Source organism: Apostichopus japonicus, chromosome 19 (assembly GCF_037975245.1).
Source record: "Apostichopus japonicus isolate 1M-3 chromosome 19, ASM3797524v1, whole genome shotgun sequence".
In the NCBI taxonomy this organism is placed as follows: Eukaryota; Metazoa; Echinodermata; class Holothuroidea; order Aspidochirotida; family Stichopodidae; genus Apostichopus; species Apostichopus japonicus.
In genome coordinates, this window is record NC_092579.1 from 14,469,271 (window position 1) to 14,485,671 (window position 16,401).

Here is a 16,401-nt window from a genome sequence, read left to right on the forward strand (position 1 = left end):
ATCAGCATGACCTGTACCAACAACGTAACAGTTACAAAGGACTTGAGTATTTTATCCAAAACATAAATGAACATATCCAGATATTTCACACTTCTGAATGACTGGATTCCATATTGATCAGTATTGTGCTAATGAAGAATTTTACAATGAAAAAAAAGGAGAATCAAAATGTATGTATGTATGTATGTATGTATATGTGATCTTCCCGCAAGCAGGAACTCGCGAAAGAAGCCATGGAGGCTTATAGACTCGCAAGCTGACCGAAGCCAATCTCTCGGCACACATTCATTTAACGTCCATGTCAGGAAGTTGTTATTGAACAACACCCTTGCCAGACGACACACATTGCTGTCGGCGGGGAATCGAACCGGGGATCTCATGACTGGGAGACGCCGGCGTTAACCACTAGGCTATACACTCCGCTAGGCTCCACTCCACTAGGCTATACACTCCGCTAGGCTCCACTCCACTAGGCTATACACTCCACTAGGCTATACACTCCAAATAAAATAAAACTTGTCATTTAGCCTCTGAAGAAGATCCTACTAGGATCGAAACGCCAGGCCAACTTACTTTACACAATGAAAAAAACAGAGACAAAAAAAATAAAAACTAGTATTTCAGCTTCATATATCCTTCTTTAAAATAGAAATTGTAGTCAGTTGTTTGTTTTCCTTATTTTCAGGGCACTAGAGTTCATAACACAGACCAGGGAGAAGTACAGGATCTTAGTAGCCCGGTCTGATCCTAGTTCAGTTATGAGATTGACAGCACCAATTACAGCAATTTGACAAAGTGATCCGCTGGACTGCTGGAAGGATCATCAACTCACAGATGAGAAAGAAGTACAAGATCTTCGTAGGCAGATCTGATTCCGGTTCAGTTATGATATGGACAGCTTCCATTTACTTGAGTTTAATGAAGTGATCCGCTGGACTATTGGAAGGATCATCAACTCACAGATGAGAAAGAAGTACAAGATCTCGTAGCCCGATCTGATCCCGGTTCAGTTTTGATATGGACAGCTTTTACTGGATTTTAATGAAGTGATCCACAGGACCATGAAGATGATAGACACAGAACAGAAAATAAATCCTGGATCTTAGCAGTGCCATCTAATCCTAGTTCAGTTATGATATTGACAGAACTTGACATTCCCATCTTATGAGGTGATCCAGAAGACCCTCATATGGACCAAATAGATCTGGGAGAGTCACATGACAATAATAGCCAATCTAGTCCCAACTTCAGTTGTGAGATTGACAGCAAAACTGTTACTGCAATTGTGTGAAGTGATTCAGTAGGCCCTTGGTGTTGATTAACGATGCCCAGGAAAGGTTGAAGGTCATAGAGGCTGGATATTATTGCAAAGTTCACCTAATATGATTGGATTAATAGTTTATTACACAGGCCAGGAAGCAGAGGAACCTTTAGGGGCTCAATTTGATCCTAGATTCAGTTGTAAGATTAGGGGCTCAATCTAATCCTAGATTCAGTTATTAGATTGATGGCTTCCATAGCTAGCATGTGATGAATTGCTATTGTTAATATTTATTTTTGGAATAAATGAATAGATACAAAGGTAATTTATGTCTCACATTTGCCTAGGTATGCCAGCTCCTTGGATATTTTATTTCAAAATAGATCACAACAGATATAATAGAGACTTGTATCTCTGCATTAATCATTTGCCTCACCTTAACTACACTTATGTGGGTGAAGTTTATAATAACTTAGTCCTTGCATTCAATATAATTATGACTTTTATCTCTGCATTAACCATGTAGATGAAGATTATAATTACTTAGTCCTTGCATTCAATATAATATAAGACTTTAATCTCTGCATTAAACATTTACGTCACCTTAACTACACTGATGTGAGTGAAGTTTATAATAACTTAGTCCTTGCATTCAAGCCAGATAAATGTAAATTTGGGCAGTTGATTGATCCTTGATAAGAGGATCACAAGATAAAGATGAATGTGTGTAGTGGTCAGAATCTTAACAGTTCATATCATATTGATTTATTTGGTATGTCATTGATAGGGAATACCCTTCCTCAAGTCACTCTATTATCTCTAGTGAGTAATATCCTACAATTTCCTGTGAGAAACAATGATTGAAACAAAGGGCCAGAGGGAAGTGAAATTTTACTATAGCCTACCTAGAAAAGCAAGCAAGGTGGAAGGTAGGTCCGGTAAAGCCTCGTTGGCCCCCTGCATACCAGATTAGTGCAAGATTGTGGGTCACCTGTTTGTTTTTTAAATGGCTGGTTTGAAACCTTTTCCAGGCATGATTTGGGTTGTGGCCCACCTATTGAGAACCCTTGATTTAAACAACAAGAAACACTCCATCATTGTTAGTATTTAACACAGGCATTATGCAACCAAAGTGGATACTTGTTTGTACATTGTGTAAAAGGTCTGTAGTAACAAAAGGTGTAACCTGAATAATGCACATAACAAAGAATTAAATTTCTTCTATTTTTATTAATACAAAGTGTAAGCGCTGCATGATGTAGTATCACCTCCCAATAATCACATTTACCTGCTTGCCATCTTGGCAAGGAAAGAATAACATACTAGAAGAAATATATTTGAGGCTGAGCATTAAGTGTATAATATATATTTAATATGCAATATAAAGTAGCTAATAATTTTTGTAATTAAAAATGTCCCTTCTTCATATATGTGAAATACCTTATATGTTGGATACGGATGAAAACAAAAGAAAGAAATGAGAAAATGAAAATATAGCGTTTGTTTTTTATTGTCTTTATTTGGAACTAATATCTGGATGTTTGAAAGACAAAAGGAAGTAAATAGGATGAGTTAAGTCCAATCAATGAAGCCCAGGCTTTTTATTCCATCAAACATCACCTAAAATTTGTTATTTTTCCTCCTGCCAATGTAAATTGACAGAAAGGTGAATTTCTAATAAAAGAGTTTGTATATTACTTCCAAACTTTGTAACATATTTTGCCGATTTGGTACCTTTCAGAAATTTAAAAAAAAAATGATTTTGAATAATTTAAAAAAAATTTGGTGGCAAGTCACAAAAATGACAGTTTCACATGCACAGAGGACAGCATTAGCGACCAGGTTGGATCACACCATAAAACGACTTCTATGGACAACATGTATTCTCAAGATGTGACAATAACATACGTTTGATGCATAATTGTTACACAAATAGTATACAAAAACGTTAAATTTATCAAAAGCAAGCTTTTGTTGGAAACACTAAGCTATTAAACATGTACGATAGATATCATTTTAAAACTGATTTACTTCTTGTGGATGACATCACTTTAAAGGGTGTGAAAACTCGCGCAAAAAGAAATGTCTTATGCCGGTAATCTGACCTACTTTCGAATGAGGTGTAACAGAAGTGTTAGACACCACCATCGATCCCAGAAAATACACACACAGCTTGCTACTGTCGATAATTAGACACTAGTGTACAGTCAGTACATACAGCTGCGGTCAATACCCACAACACAGTGTACAAACGATACAGCGATGGACATCTCAGGTCCAGATAACAAGGTATCACGTTCATTACTGTCTGCATTTTGTAGCGACACGAACAAAACATCACTTGCAAGCAACAGAAAGTTAACTTTTTCAGGTGGCCGCACACGGTTTGGGGCGAGTCTTCAATGCCTTTAAACATATCTGAACACCTTTAGGAGCAATAAAACCTTCATTTTGAAGGAGGAGTACATTGCATATCAACCAAGTGGTATCCAAGAATTTATGCATTCTACTAACACTGTTAAGTAGAAGCATTAATAGGAATAATAAACAACTGTACTGTTATATTATTTCCAAACTTTGTAATGTCTTGTGCCGCGTTGTACCTTCAAAAAGTGGATAGGGTGGCTCCTTTAAAGACTTCAGCGAGATTCACAAAAGTCGGAAGCTGATATGTGCAGCAAAGGGATTCAAGTCTTTCTTCGATTTTGATTTTGAGAAACAAAAGTGCCTGGTTATAAAAACAGGGCAGATCACAAAATAGAAACTTCTAAAAAACACGTCTAAATCCCTAAATATTGCAGTGATAAATCTGATAAATAAGAAGTATACAAGTGGTGTATAGGGAAACTTACTAGAGTAAACTTTTGTTGGAAACATTTTGATAAATATAACAGATATGCTTATATGTATATATATCATTGTAAAAAAAAGGAGTAACTTCTTGTAATCTACAACTTTGTGGTAAAATAGATCAACACTATTAACATATCTTGAACGTTTTTGAAATAAAAACATTTATTTGAAAGGTTAGAAGGACATTGTATTTCAACCAAGTGGTATCATAGATATTGTTCATTATATTCACGCTGGAAGCAAAAGCTTTCAAGGAAAAACAAAATTTTTATCATAAAAAACTAAAGCTATTTCAGTATTCCTTCCCATCAATTATAACTTGCATACATGTAAGTTACAAATATGATTCATACATCAAGAAAATATTTTCACAAAGTATTCAAGGGACATCACATTTTGAAAAGCCCATTGCTTTTCGTTCATAGTTTTGTGTTCTCTTTGTACAATGACACTCACAGTAACTGTTTGTATCCTAAGGGTGTTTCTATCTCATTGAAAGTATTTATGACTGTAAAACTGAAAATGACATGATCACCACAAAAGGTCATGATAAAATGTCCGGATAAAACGACCCTGTTCAACTTCGACACAGCTCAGAATTGCTTCTACTTTCTGCTGCATATTTTTACAAAATTGACTTGTGAGAAAAATATCGGCTGCTTTAAAAGAGCATGAAATTCGGTGGTGACTGCACGTTGTTACGATCAGACAATAGCACACACAGCAAGTAAAACAACAACAGTTATTTATATCCAATGTGCTATCTTACAAACAAACAGAAAAAAAGAGAAGCACAAACCCACTACCTGCAGGCTTAATAGATTTCTACTTGCTCAATGAATTATATTCAATTCTTTGAATTGTAAGTTTTAAATCTAAAAAGCAGAAAATTGCAAGTACATTATTAGTAACATACAGTACATTCTTTCATCCCATTTGAGATGCAAATTCAAAGTGAAGTTTATACCCTGCAACTGAAGCAAAGAAGTGGTGAGGACTACAAAATAGAACAATGGGATAAAACCAGCTGTCAACTAGTACATTTTGCCCGTATTGTTTACGGAAACCATGGTAAATACTGTATGAGATCATGATTTCCTCCCGCCCCCCCTCAAAAAAATATGGGATTCCTAAGACCCTCAATAATAGTGATATATGCCTTGCACAAAAACAGTTGCAACAATAGACAAATCCCAATCTGACCTTATCTGATCTTAGAGTCCCCTAAAGAACTATCCTGTTTGATTGATTTGATTTTCATCAACACTATTATACCAACCGACGAGCGTAATTTGTATAAGCCGTAATAGAATTGCTGGCAAGTTTCAGTTGTTTGCTTGTACACACAGAGGCAAGCATGCATACTGGTTTGTATGAAAAATACTGACTTTGAAAAATACTGCACTGCTTCTAAAAGTTGGCAGCTGTGTACTACTTTAGCCATACATGGACATTTCTAAAGGTTTGACATTCTCAACTGCCATTAATCTAAAGGGCATGTTATTACATTACACATTTATTGTAAGAATTAGTAAATTGAGATATTTTTCCCCCATAGTTTTCAGTACTTTTCTTCTTCTTTTTACAGAATGCATACAAGGAGAAACTCCTTGAAATAGTAGGAGTGACAACTCTGGGACTCCTAAAGCCATTGCTATTCAATGCAACAACAAAAAAAGTGTGAAATCACTGCTAGAAATCATGAGACTGTTTCAAAGTAATTTGGAGCCTGGATATTCCATGTTTTGGCTAATTAAAATTCATGAATTAGAGACATGAGACTTGTCTAGAGCTGATATATGACATTCAGATTTTGGTGATTATTGGTCATTATTGGGCAAAAACATACATGTGGAGTATATATTATTATAGTTTACTTGCAGAATAGGAAACCAAGCAACCAAACCAACAACAGCGTTATTGCTTGCATAGCCAAATGACACCAGTACGTATATCTGATGGGACACGATCGCCTCTGTTGTGGAAACCACCAAAAAGTTAGGAAAACCCCCAAAACGAGGAGTTTCACGATACTGAAACGTTTCATGATATCCTTTAATTCACTGTCAAAATACAGACTAGGGTATGGAGACAGGTCAACAACCAGTAGTCTATGATGACCTCTTTCATATTATTCAATTTATAAGGCGTTTTCCCTTTTGTATAACTAATGTAGCCTATATCTGAACCACATTCTTTGTCATTTCAGTGCTTAGATACCCAGGGATGCTGTAGTTAATCAATAATCTTATCAATAACGTAGATATTCTCTATGCGTAACTTTCAACACATTGCACAGACTGTCATGTTCATTACTGTTAACCCACTGTAAATATAAAACTCTAGATATCAACTGCACTGTAAACCTCCCATTCCTAATCAAACGTAAATCTTGCAGTACAGGAACAGCAAGGCAGCTCTTCAAGTAGGTCCCAAATTTGTTTGGTCTATTTAGCCATACCAAAATGCGTGCAGCTTTTGTTTGCAATATCCATACAATAAATCATAAAATGTAATTTTTTTCCTTTTTTATTGTGGCTAAATTCTATACATCTATTCAATTGATAATTTGAGTGGAGGACTCGTTGCATACACAATTACAGTATGTCACCTAAAGACATTTCTGTAAAGCTAAGCAATATATGCTTTAATTTCTCAATTCTTTGATGACATCTCATTTCCACTACCTGCAGCAAAAATTGGCAGATAATTAGAAAAGATTCCAAAACTTAACCACACACACAAGCAAAACAAGAACAACAACAAAAACCAGTAAAAAAAAAAGCAAATACTGCAGCAGGCTATAACTAACTTCTGCTTGCACATGTAGCGTTGTGAATGATCTCACCCGCTTTGGTAAAATTCAATGGTCCTATTAAGTACTCTTGTATTGCATACTGGTGTATGAAAGCTCCTCCTACTACAAATAGATGCCATATGGCATGAGCGAACGGTACGATCCCGTCGCTCTTAAAGAACAGCACTCCTAGAAGATAGACCAACCCTCCGAAGGCTAGCTCGTACGATCCATCCATCCCAGGCTGAGAGAAGAGAAAGAATATTGTGTACAGTATGAGTGTGTGGTAAAGTAGTACTCAACATGAGAAAACTCATTTGAATAACGAAAGAAGGTCAGGTTTGCCTCTGGTGATCGAATTTATGCAAAAAGACGAAAGCAAACCAGTCTTGAAAAGACATTACTTTCCTCTTATGTTTAGAGCTGTTTGGATTCAGAGGAGGAGAACAACATTCCTTACCTCTCAGTATAATCCTCAATACCTTGAAGAAATACTTCCAACAGACACTTTAAAAATTTTTGGTTTTCTGAATTTTTGAGTGTTCGACTGGTAAGAGGTATTGAATCTCAAGTCACTTCATGTGTAGCATTGTTTTGACAACATTGTGAGACAGTGGGCTTTTAGCAATTTAACACTATAAAAATATCTTATTAATGGTTGGCTGTGACATAGGCTACTATTATCAACAACAGTCAAAATGCCTCTAGCTTAATAACCATGATGTATTTGAGGCATTATTCACCTCATGACATGATCATTCATGACTGGTAGTACCTGAGACCTTACAATATATACAGTTAGTAAAGCATAAATTAATGGTTATTTCTGGATGAACAAAAGCATGCATTTCCTTAGCATATAACCTTGATAAACAAGAACATTTTCTATGTAGAGAAGATGTGAGATCCAGTGTTCCTGATTTACGTGGGAAGAATGCATGCGATTCAAGTGTTTTGCATTCTGTTATTTATGAATATTGTACAAGAAACTCAAAAACAAAAATTTTTATTCTCCTCACAAAAATTATAGCTAGTGATAACATAGATGCACCTTTGTTGGACTCAAGAGTTATAATGTTAACATGCCCTTTGGATGATTACATTTTAAAACCCACTGTTTCTCTAATTTCAAATAATATATGTACGTCAGTCTCCATGACGGTAATTTTAGTATTAAAAATTGTTCCCACAAGTGTGCGAAAGCTTTCATCAGTACCAAACTCATGGTCTCATCTACATTCTTGTATAGGCCTAGTACTTACTACTTCTAACACAGCTAGACTTGGAGCGACAGCAAGAATAAGATACAGAATAGTCTCCAGTCTTTTGTTTCTGGTTTGGAGGAGAAGAAATATTTTAACAATGGAGGATGTTGAAATTGACAGATAAGACAATACACATTAGAACACAAATACCAATAAATAGTTCTTAAGATATTAAGCAAATGATAAAGACTAGGCACTAATTGGCTTTTTTTTGGCTTAGTGAATGACCATTTTGAAGGATTCTAGCACATCTGAAATAAACAATACACTGCTGAACAGGTATACTCCACAAGGCATTCCCATAACAGATAATTTATATTAATTAATTAATATATGTGATGTATTGTAAATGTCATCTGGAGAGGTCAATTAAAAGAAACGACATGGTTGAATATATCACACCAAATTTGATTTACTTCAAAGTTTTCTGCGATGTTGTACAATGAGATGAATGACATCTTTATTTTCTAGTAATTAAACGTAAATTTAGGTTAGTAACAACACAAAAAACATAAATGATTGGGGTGGATGCAAGCCACACCAACTAAAACAATATTTAGACAACTAGAAAAGCAGAAAATAACAAAGAAACTCTTCCTTAGAAGACCAGTAGAACCATTGTTGACAGACAAGGGAGAATTTCAGATACGATAAAATACTTTCAATCACTTTATAGTGCAAACTGCTGATGGTAATCGTTCTTACAGGAACCAGTTGCAACCCTGTTTGTGTCACTTATTGTGTTTTGCCAATGTATTTATATATACCAATAATATCTAGCTGTAAGGCAGCTATTTTAAGATGATAAGCAACCATGTGTGCATTTTGGAGAAGCAAAATTTTTATAATTATAATGATAATAATCAGCAGTTATTTCTACGACCCTTAAGTGACCACAAAATGTGGGAGAAACACGCAAGGGTTTATGGATTACAACTTACACATCGGGTGGCTTCCGATTCAACATTTTTACTCAACTTTGGAATCTTTCAATTTAGAAAGTCGTTTCAGATGGGAAAACCGTAGATTGCTATTGGATGAAACACTCACCTTACTATGACCCGACCGGGTATCGAACCCAGAACCACCTGATTGCTAAGCCTCATTGCTTCAAATGCCCCGCCTTTATCCACTCGGCCGAAGCACCGCTTTGTAACTTATACATATCAGTTGGCTATCTAAGTTACACTTTTCTTCACCATCTGAGAGACCATTCAGATGAGGAAGCCGAAAATTTCTTCTGGATGAAAAAACTCACCTCAGTTTAGCGGCCAAGGACTTAAACCCAGAACCTCCTAGACACCTAGCCTTCTATTGCACCACCATTTTTATCCACTTGTACACAGCACTGGTTGTTATAACGTAACAAAATTTTTCACAACCTATCCTTGCCATCGACAAATATTTTACAAACCTATTTACTGCTAGCCAACCTCAAAGTATTATTTTTCCTTCATAAGAGGTATTTAGTTGCTAATTTTATTTGACTTTTCTCAGAGTTTGAGAGCAATATAGAGTCTAAAGCTTCTGGAGAGTACTTTAAATTGTTCAGTCAGGATAAAAAAAAAAAGTGAAAATGGATAAACCTTAAAATTTTAATATAGCACAACCTAAAACTCACTTTTCATAGAAGCAGTAAGAGTAGGCGATACCAAGTAATGCGCCGAACCACATGAGCCAACGAAGGTGGAAACCAAAGAAACCAACTGGCATTATTGTTAGCCTATGAGTAAAGCAAGGGAAAGAGTACACAAAGGTATTAAGATTCAACTCTTTGGTCAACATGTAAGCAGGAAATAGGGCATATTTTAGAGGTAAACACACTCTGACATTAGCCAGCTTGTCAGCAAAACAAAACATAGAAATGAGTGTTGCTCTAATCAATGTGAAAGACACAAACTGATGCTATTCCCATTTCTATTGTATTTTGTCTGCGTTGAGTTGGTTGTAAGGATATTCAAGGTAATTGAAATGAAATTCAAGGTACGTAGAACTAGAAAAAAAAACCTATGCTTTCAGTGTTTATATGGTTAATAAAATCCCTTTTAAATTGAGAAAAAGGGCAGGAAAAAAAATCCAAATGCCACAGATCCATACAGTAAGATCGTTGGCTGTGAATATTCCCCGAATACTTAAAATATATTCAGTAATTGGCCAATAGGGCAGAAGAAGTGTGTGAGAAGAACAAGTACAGCTTTTGTAAGCCTTGAGAAAAGCAAGATGTCAACAAATTTTGTCTTTTCCACAAACTTATGAACATTTGGTTTCAGACTAGTAATTTAAGCTACATATGACCCTTTTCATATTTATATGCCATATCAGACATTTTCAAGTTCATGCTGGACAGTTTTGGTTTCACTCACACAAAGCACTGAGCTTTAACAAGACTTACCAAATACTTTTTCAAATTAAATTTACAAGACTATGTAACTACAACCTGCAACTGAAGTAAAAGGTTGCAGGCATTCATTGGAAGTGATATTTCAGAAAATTAAACGAGACGGATTAATTAAAGAGACCACCTATGCTGCAATGTTGCAGATATTATAACATCTTACCAGGGGGTGTACGAGGCTGCTATAAAGAGATAAATGACAGCTCTGTCAGTCATGTGGAAGTAAAATCTTAGTTTTCTGTTGAAAAAAGAAAAGAACAGATATCTGTGACAATTAAGAAATGTCAGGGAGAATATGACAAAAAACCTATCACCATAAATAATCCATATTTCGTGAAATACAAAAACATTTTTAGTTGGCAAAACAAGCTTGTACAGGCTTTTCTGACTGATTTAAGCTTATTTCAAAGATCAAATCCTTGAAAAAAAAAAAAAACTTAATTGAAAAAGACCCTTCAGTGCAATTTTTAATAAATTCCATTTCCATTTTGCAATGAATAAAAATTCAGAAATCAGGAAAAGCTATTTTCATAAATGAATCTTCTTTACTCAAATACTGTAATAGTTACAAACAAGTGTAATAACATTTCCAGTCAAATATGCAGATTCTTACAGTGAGTCATACAGTGAGCTAACAACTATTTCATGAAACTATAATCCCAACCCCCCCCCATCCTCCCCACCCCTAAAAGAAGCTTTAGCCAGCCAGTTTACAATTGGATACATGTTCATTGTTGGCAATAGTGCTTAAATCTCACCCAGCTTGACCGCAGAGACACAGCGTATGGAAACAAGTGGACACCGAAAATAGTGTGACTAGCGCAACGGTGAACAGCACAGCATTGGATCTCTCTATGGGATTACAGGCTTCCTTAATCATACCATAGCCAGCAGTTATACTAGGGAGGATGAAAAACTGAAATGCAAATGAAATGTACAATTTTCACAAAAACGGTATTAAAGAAACTTTCAAACGGGTGACTTTGCATCTTCGGTGCTCTTTTGAAATTCAAAAATAGAACATTCCAGCTGATGGACATCCAGCTGGAGTGTACAGTACCACACAGTCAGTTGATTTAGAAACAAAGTCCAACCTGCAGTATTGATCTGGCCAGGACTTGCAAAAAGAAGGAGGGACTAGGCCCCAAAATGTTTGTCCAACCCCCCATCTCTCCCCCCACCAAAAATAAACGAGTCAGGCAAATGTTCTTATAATTAAGAAAACAAGTCTGAGGAGTACTCCCCCTAGAAAGGTATTGCTTCTCACTATAAAAACAAGTCAAGCTACGCCGCCCCTGGTCCATAAGTACATCACTTGACCAGATCTTTATTTAATCAAATACTGAATAATTGAACAAACACAGTACTTACAGCATGTGTCACACTATTAGCAACATGTTCTATTTTTGCTGGTACATAGGCAGCATTTCCAATGGCAGGCTCATTGCTCACTCTGTATTATGAAAAGAAAAAGAAAAATATCAACTGATATTGATAATCACCAATCTCGGCATATAACCATGATTACCAGATAACAAATTATAGTCAGTCACTTTGCATTGCATTGGCAAAACATTTTTTGAAAAGTAAATTTTTATTCCTCTGCAATCTAAGCTTAAAATTCCTTTGTATTTGAAACAAGAAATTATTCCTGCCAGCATTCCATTTATATATACATTTTTTATTACAATACAGTACATATGTTATAAGGGAAAGAGTTTGCATGTGGGCCAACCAGGGCTTTAGCCAGATTTAAAAAATACACAAAGCAACCCCCATTCATGACATTGGTGATAACCCATGTTTGAGAGTCTGCAACTCAGCAACCGAATGGCCAATTGCATCTCAAATGATGTGTGTCTTTATATTTTACATTCATGATGGAATATCGTAGTGAGCCCGAGAGTTCCAGCATTATTTGGCATGGACTGACCCCTATATCTCACTATTTTCAAGGATTCAGATCGCTTACGGTAGGTAATTCAAACCTCGAGATCTGGCTACCACATATATAATTATAGACAAAGAAGACCTGAAATGAAGTACAAATATCGGTATGTCAAAGTTGATTATATCATATGTACTAACTTGGAATGAAGGAGGTAAATAAAGTATGCTAATTATGCTTCAATGGATGGAAAATTTTGTTCACTGCCCCAACTGGTATGGGATGGAAAAATGAGGAGGGAAATACTTTTGAAGCTGGTAAATGCTATAACAACAATTTGTGATCTGTGTTGTTTGATTAATAAATAAATATAAATCAAACTTTACAGAATACAGTCACACAAACCTGAGATTATAAAACCATGTTCCTTTTTTTCTTCTTTCCATCTTTGAGGATCTCATATTCAAAGGAGGTTAGATGGCAGATTAAAAGTGGAAGGTTTTTTATGGAAACAGAGGAATAATGATGCCCTCAAGAAGTCATGATAAGCCTGCTAGTGAAAACTGCAAAAAGAAAGAGAAAAAAGAATGAGAAAAATAAAGGTTAGGCAGATATCATATGGGAAGACCACAGCCGTATCTCAGATCTATGCACCGTATATTATACAGTGCCCGCCACAGCTGATTTTGGTCGTCCTAACACTAACACTGTAACAGAAATTGCATGTGTCGTTCATACCAGTTACAACTGAGCGACCGTGAAAGAATTTGCCCTGCAATATATGACTAACTTAATAGTACAATAGATTAAATTATGCTAGCAAACCTAACAAGTATCAAAATTCCCCTGAGTGTGAGCAATCACGAGTTTTATCCATAGCCTATTTATCAACTACAGCGGGCCTAACTTACTTTACGCTAGGATTAGAAGCACTAGTACAATATGCATGTAGGCTACCAGGATTTCGCTGAAATAACTCTTACTGTAGATGGGAACACATACATATGCTAGGCCTACCGCCACTGTACAGTAATCTGTAGACTTTTGAGAGTGGTTACTGTCAGAAAATTACGGCGACGAAACGGAGGTGATCAAGTGAACTAAATGTCTGCGATTTACCATTGAAACCATGATTGGATATCAAGTTATCTTTCGAATATGTAAACATACATGTGTACGTATCCACATGTCAATGTCACTTTGGAGTTTGGATAGTTGCAGCAGGGAGGTGCTACTCTGTCTAACGCCGGTTGCAGTACTAACTCCAAATACATGTACATGGTTGGAAATACTTTGTGAAACAAAAATGTCGCGTATGAACCTACACAAATAAGTAGTTGCTCCCTAGTTATGGTGTATTATTTACACAAAGTGTATAATTGATTCCTGCTTTTTCCAATGTAAACCGAGTAGCCTAATCCTCGTCGGGTTGGTGCCGTGCTTCCTCTATAGTAGCATATAACAATGATCTCCTACAGTGAGTAGCTGACCTCTCCGAAGATCTAGTCTTACACACAGACATGTATTAATTTCTGTGTTCCCGCATAGTAACACAGCAATAATGGCTATCCCTTACCACTGTAAACGTGTTTGTGTATTATGCCAGTAGCCCAGCTTATAATTAATGGTTACGTTATCGCATATTGGCACATTTGGCGCAAAGATATTAGTGAATTCACTTTGTTTGGCGTTCCTTCGTATAATGCAGTTACTGCACGACTGGCGTAGATAAGTCGGGACAACAGGAACGCTGTGCGCGCGCAGGCTGTGGGCCACAGAAATTAAATTCTATATCGCACCTGCTCAACAATACGATTTGCATCTATTTTTGGTCGCGCGCCATATTGGTACACCCTAAAAAAAAAAGACTCGCGCAAAGGGTGCCTACGTTATAGTAACGAGGTTTCGACGAAATCGTGATCTTGTCGTCAAAATATCTTTCATTTTCACATATAGAAACACTTGATGCACCCGATTATTTTTGGAAAAGAAACATATACTAGTGGAAATGAGTTACAACTCACGGGTATTTATAGTCACTGCTTACACAGTTCTTACTTCTTTGAAAACGAAAAACTCATAGCATGTTCGCAAATGCCCAATCTTACATTTAGCGCTGAACTAGACACATAGGGCACAAAGCCCAGCCGTCTTTATTGTTCACCCATGCAAATATTGATTATAACGAAGAGCTGGGGTGGGGGGCGGCTTTGATCCCTGGGGAGCAGGTACACTGAGTTGGTGGGTGCCAACAATTGATAGAGGGGAACCAATAACTAAAGGAGGGGCACAGTACTAATGCACTAGCTGTTGTTTGTGAAGTTTATGTTCACATGATGGTGGGACAAATTAAGGGGATTGGGGTGCGTGAACACTACTCTGACAGTGGAGGGGGAACGCCTCCTGGGCCCAGCGTAGTTACCGGACTGCTGGGGAGGGATGCATATTCAAATAGAGCCATATAGCCACCTTAGAAAAATGCTCAGTGAATGATAACGACTGATATATACTGCAAAGCCAAGTTGTGCATGGTAAAACATTTTTTTGGATATTTTTTATGGCAATTTAAGTCTAAAAACTGAAGCTCAGTGAATGATCTTCGAAAAATTGCTGTTATTTTTTAACTGAAAGGTACCTAACAGTAATGAAACAACCAAGATGTCATTATTGCGATGTATAATGGTGCTTGGAAAATAGGTCAAAACGCAAAACGATTTTGGTTAGAACTTCGCAAAATATATTTCTCTGTATACTTTCTAACTACTTTCAATGGATGAATCAGATCTTCCAAGAAGAAACTGGTAAATACATACTTGCAAAATAAAGTCAAGATATGGAAGAAGTAATAGATAACCTCTCTAAAAATATTCAACCCCCCCCCCCCCCCTATAACATGGTTATATAGGCTTTTTCTTTGTCTTTTTTAAATATTTTGCTTAACAATGTTTGAAAAGCTGTTTCTGATTTTTGTACAATGTGACTGCCTTTATTGAAGAATATTACGTTACAATGGAACAATTAGGCACCATCATAGATGTAGGCCTATAAACATTTTGTAAATTAACCTACATATTGTAACTCTCTGATAGGTCTTCAGTGATGCATTGTGACTCACATATATGCATCCTTTAAGTTGTCATGTAATACAATTTATCACTCAGAAAAGATGCATACATTTACCAAAAACATTTAATCTTCATCGTCATTTGCTTAGAGGTTATAACAAGAACTGTCGTGTTGCATCTTAGGCTTCTTTATTGGCAATTAGGCATATATATATATAGGCCTACTTGAAAAACAGCAAGAGCAGGCTGTCATCTCAGTCCCAACAAAGTATGTTATCATCATTACTTGAGGTGAATTCTACTTTCCTATCCTTCCTAGTAATGGGATATAGCTTTGACCTACTGCAGCTTCAATACGATAACTGTATAGCTATGTTACTATAGTACTACTACTACCATAGAGGTGTTAACCTAGTCAGTACTAATTAACTTGTAAGTTGTAGCTAGGCAAGTCATATGCTATCGCCGTCTGTCACAGTGTCACTGCCAATGAATAGCCAAATGACAGACAAAATCTTGCGGTAATCTAACTACTGATCGATGAAAACTTCGGTTACATCCTACAAGTTGCATATTTTTTCAGATAAGAGTCGCATTTCAATATCTTGGCACGTTGAACACGTCGTTTAACATGCAGTATGCTTCCGTAGATATACGTTACGTCCCAGCAGTACAGATCGAGCGGCAACAATGTTTCGTGGAACGAAGTTTTTTTAATAGAAACATGATCAGGATTCCATTTTGCTTTCCATTCCGAATACATATACCCTTAGAAGTGTCTCACAGTTCTGTGTACTTATTTAATTTCATATTTTAAAAATTTCTTTCAATCTGGAAAATTAATTGGACACTTCATTTGCCTAACCATACGACTTGT

At 36.3% G+C, this 16,401-nt stretch overlaps 2 protein-coding genes across 15 annotated transcripts in view; one reads left to right on the top strand and one right to left on the bottom strand.

Annotated features, from left to right (window-relative positions):
- Positions 1–5,944, top strand: part of LOC139960640 (ras-associating and dilute domain-containing protein-like) — a 38,017-nt gene extending 32,073 nt beyond the window's left edge. For all 6 annotated transcript variants that reach the window (XM_071959163.1, XM_071959164.1, XM_071959165.1 and 3 more), the window contains one exon: positions 686–5,944. In XM_071959163.1, coding sequence (XP_071815264.1) covers positions 686–791 — 106 coding nt within the window. In that variant the 3' untranslated portion in view covers positions 792–5,944. The remainder of the gene's footprint in view (positions 1–685) is intronic.
- Positions 5,667–16,223, bottom strand: LOC139960644 (monocyte to macrophage differentiation factor-like). 9 transcript variants are annotated; one of them, XM_071959174.1, is made up of 8 exons: positions 16,089–16,223; positions 12,865–13,022; positions 11,943–12,024; positions 11,330–11,487; positions 10,735–10,809; positions 9,798–9,899; positions 8,174–8,243; positions 5,667–7,155 (listed from the first exon to the last, which is right to left on the bottom strand). In XM_071959174.1, the coding sequence occupies exons 2-8, from the start codon at positions 12,918–12,920 to the stop codon at positions 6,922–6,924; spliced, it is 777 nt and encodes a 258-aa protein (XP_071815275.1). In that variant the 5' UTR covers positions 12,921–13,022; positions 16,089–16,223; the 3' UTR covers positions 5,667–6,921. The 9 variants fall into 9 exon arrangements, with proteins under 9 accessions (XP_071815275.1, XP_071815280.1, XP_071815273.1 ...); XM_071959179.1 differs by lacking the exon at positions 16,089–16,223 and adding an exon at positions 15,640–15,904; XM_071959172.1 differs by lacking the exon at positions 16,089–16,223 and adding an exon at positions 13,785–14,005.
- Between the last annotated feature and the right edge of the window lie 178 nt (positions 16,224–16,401).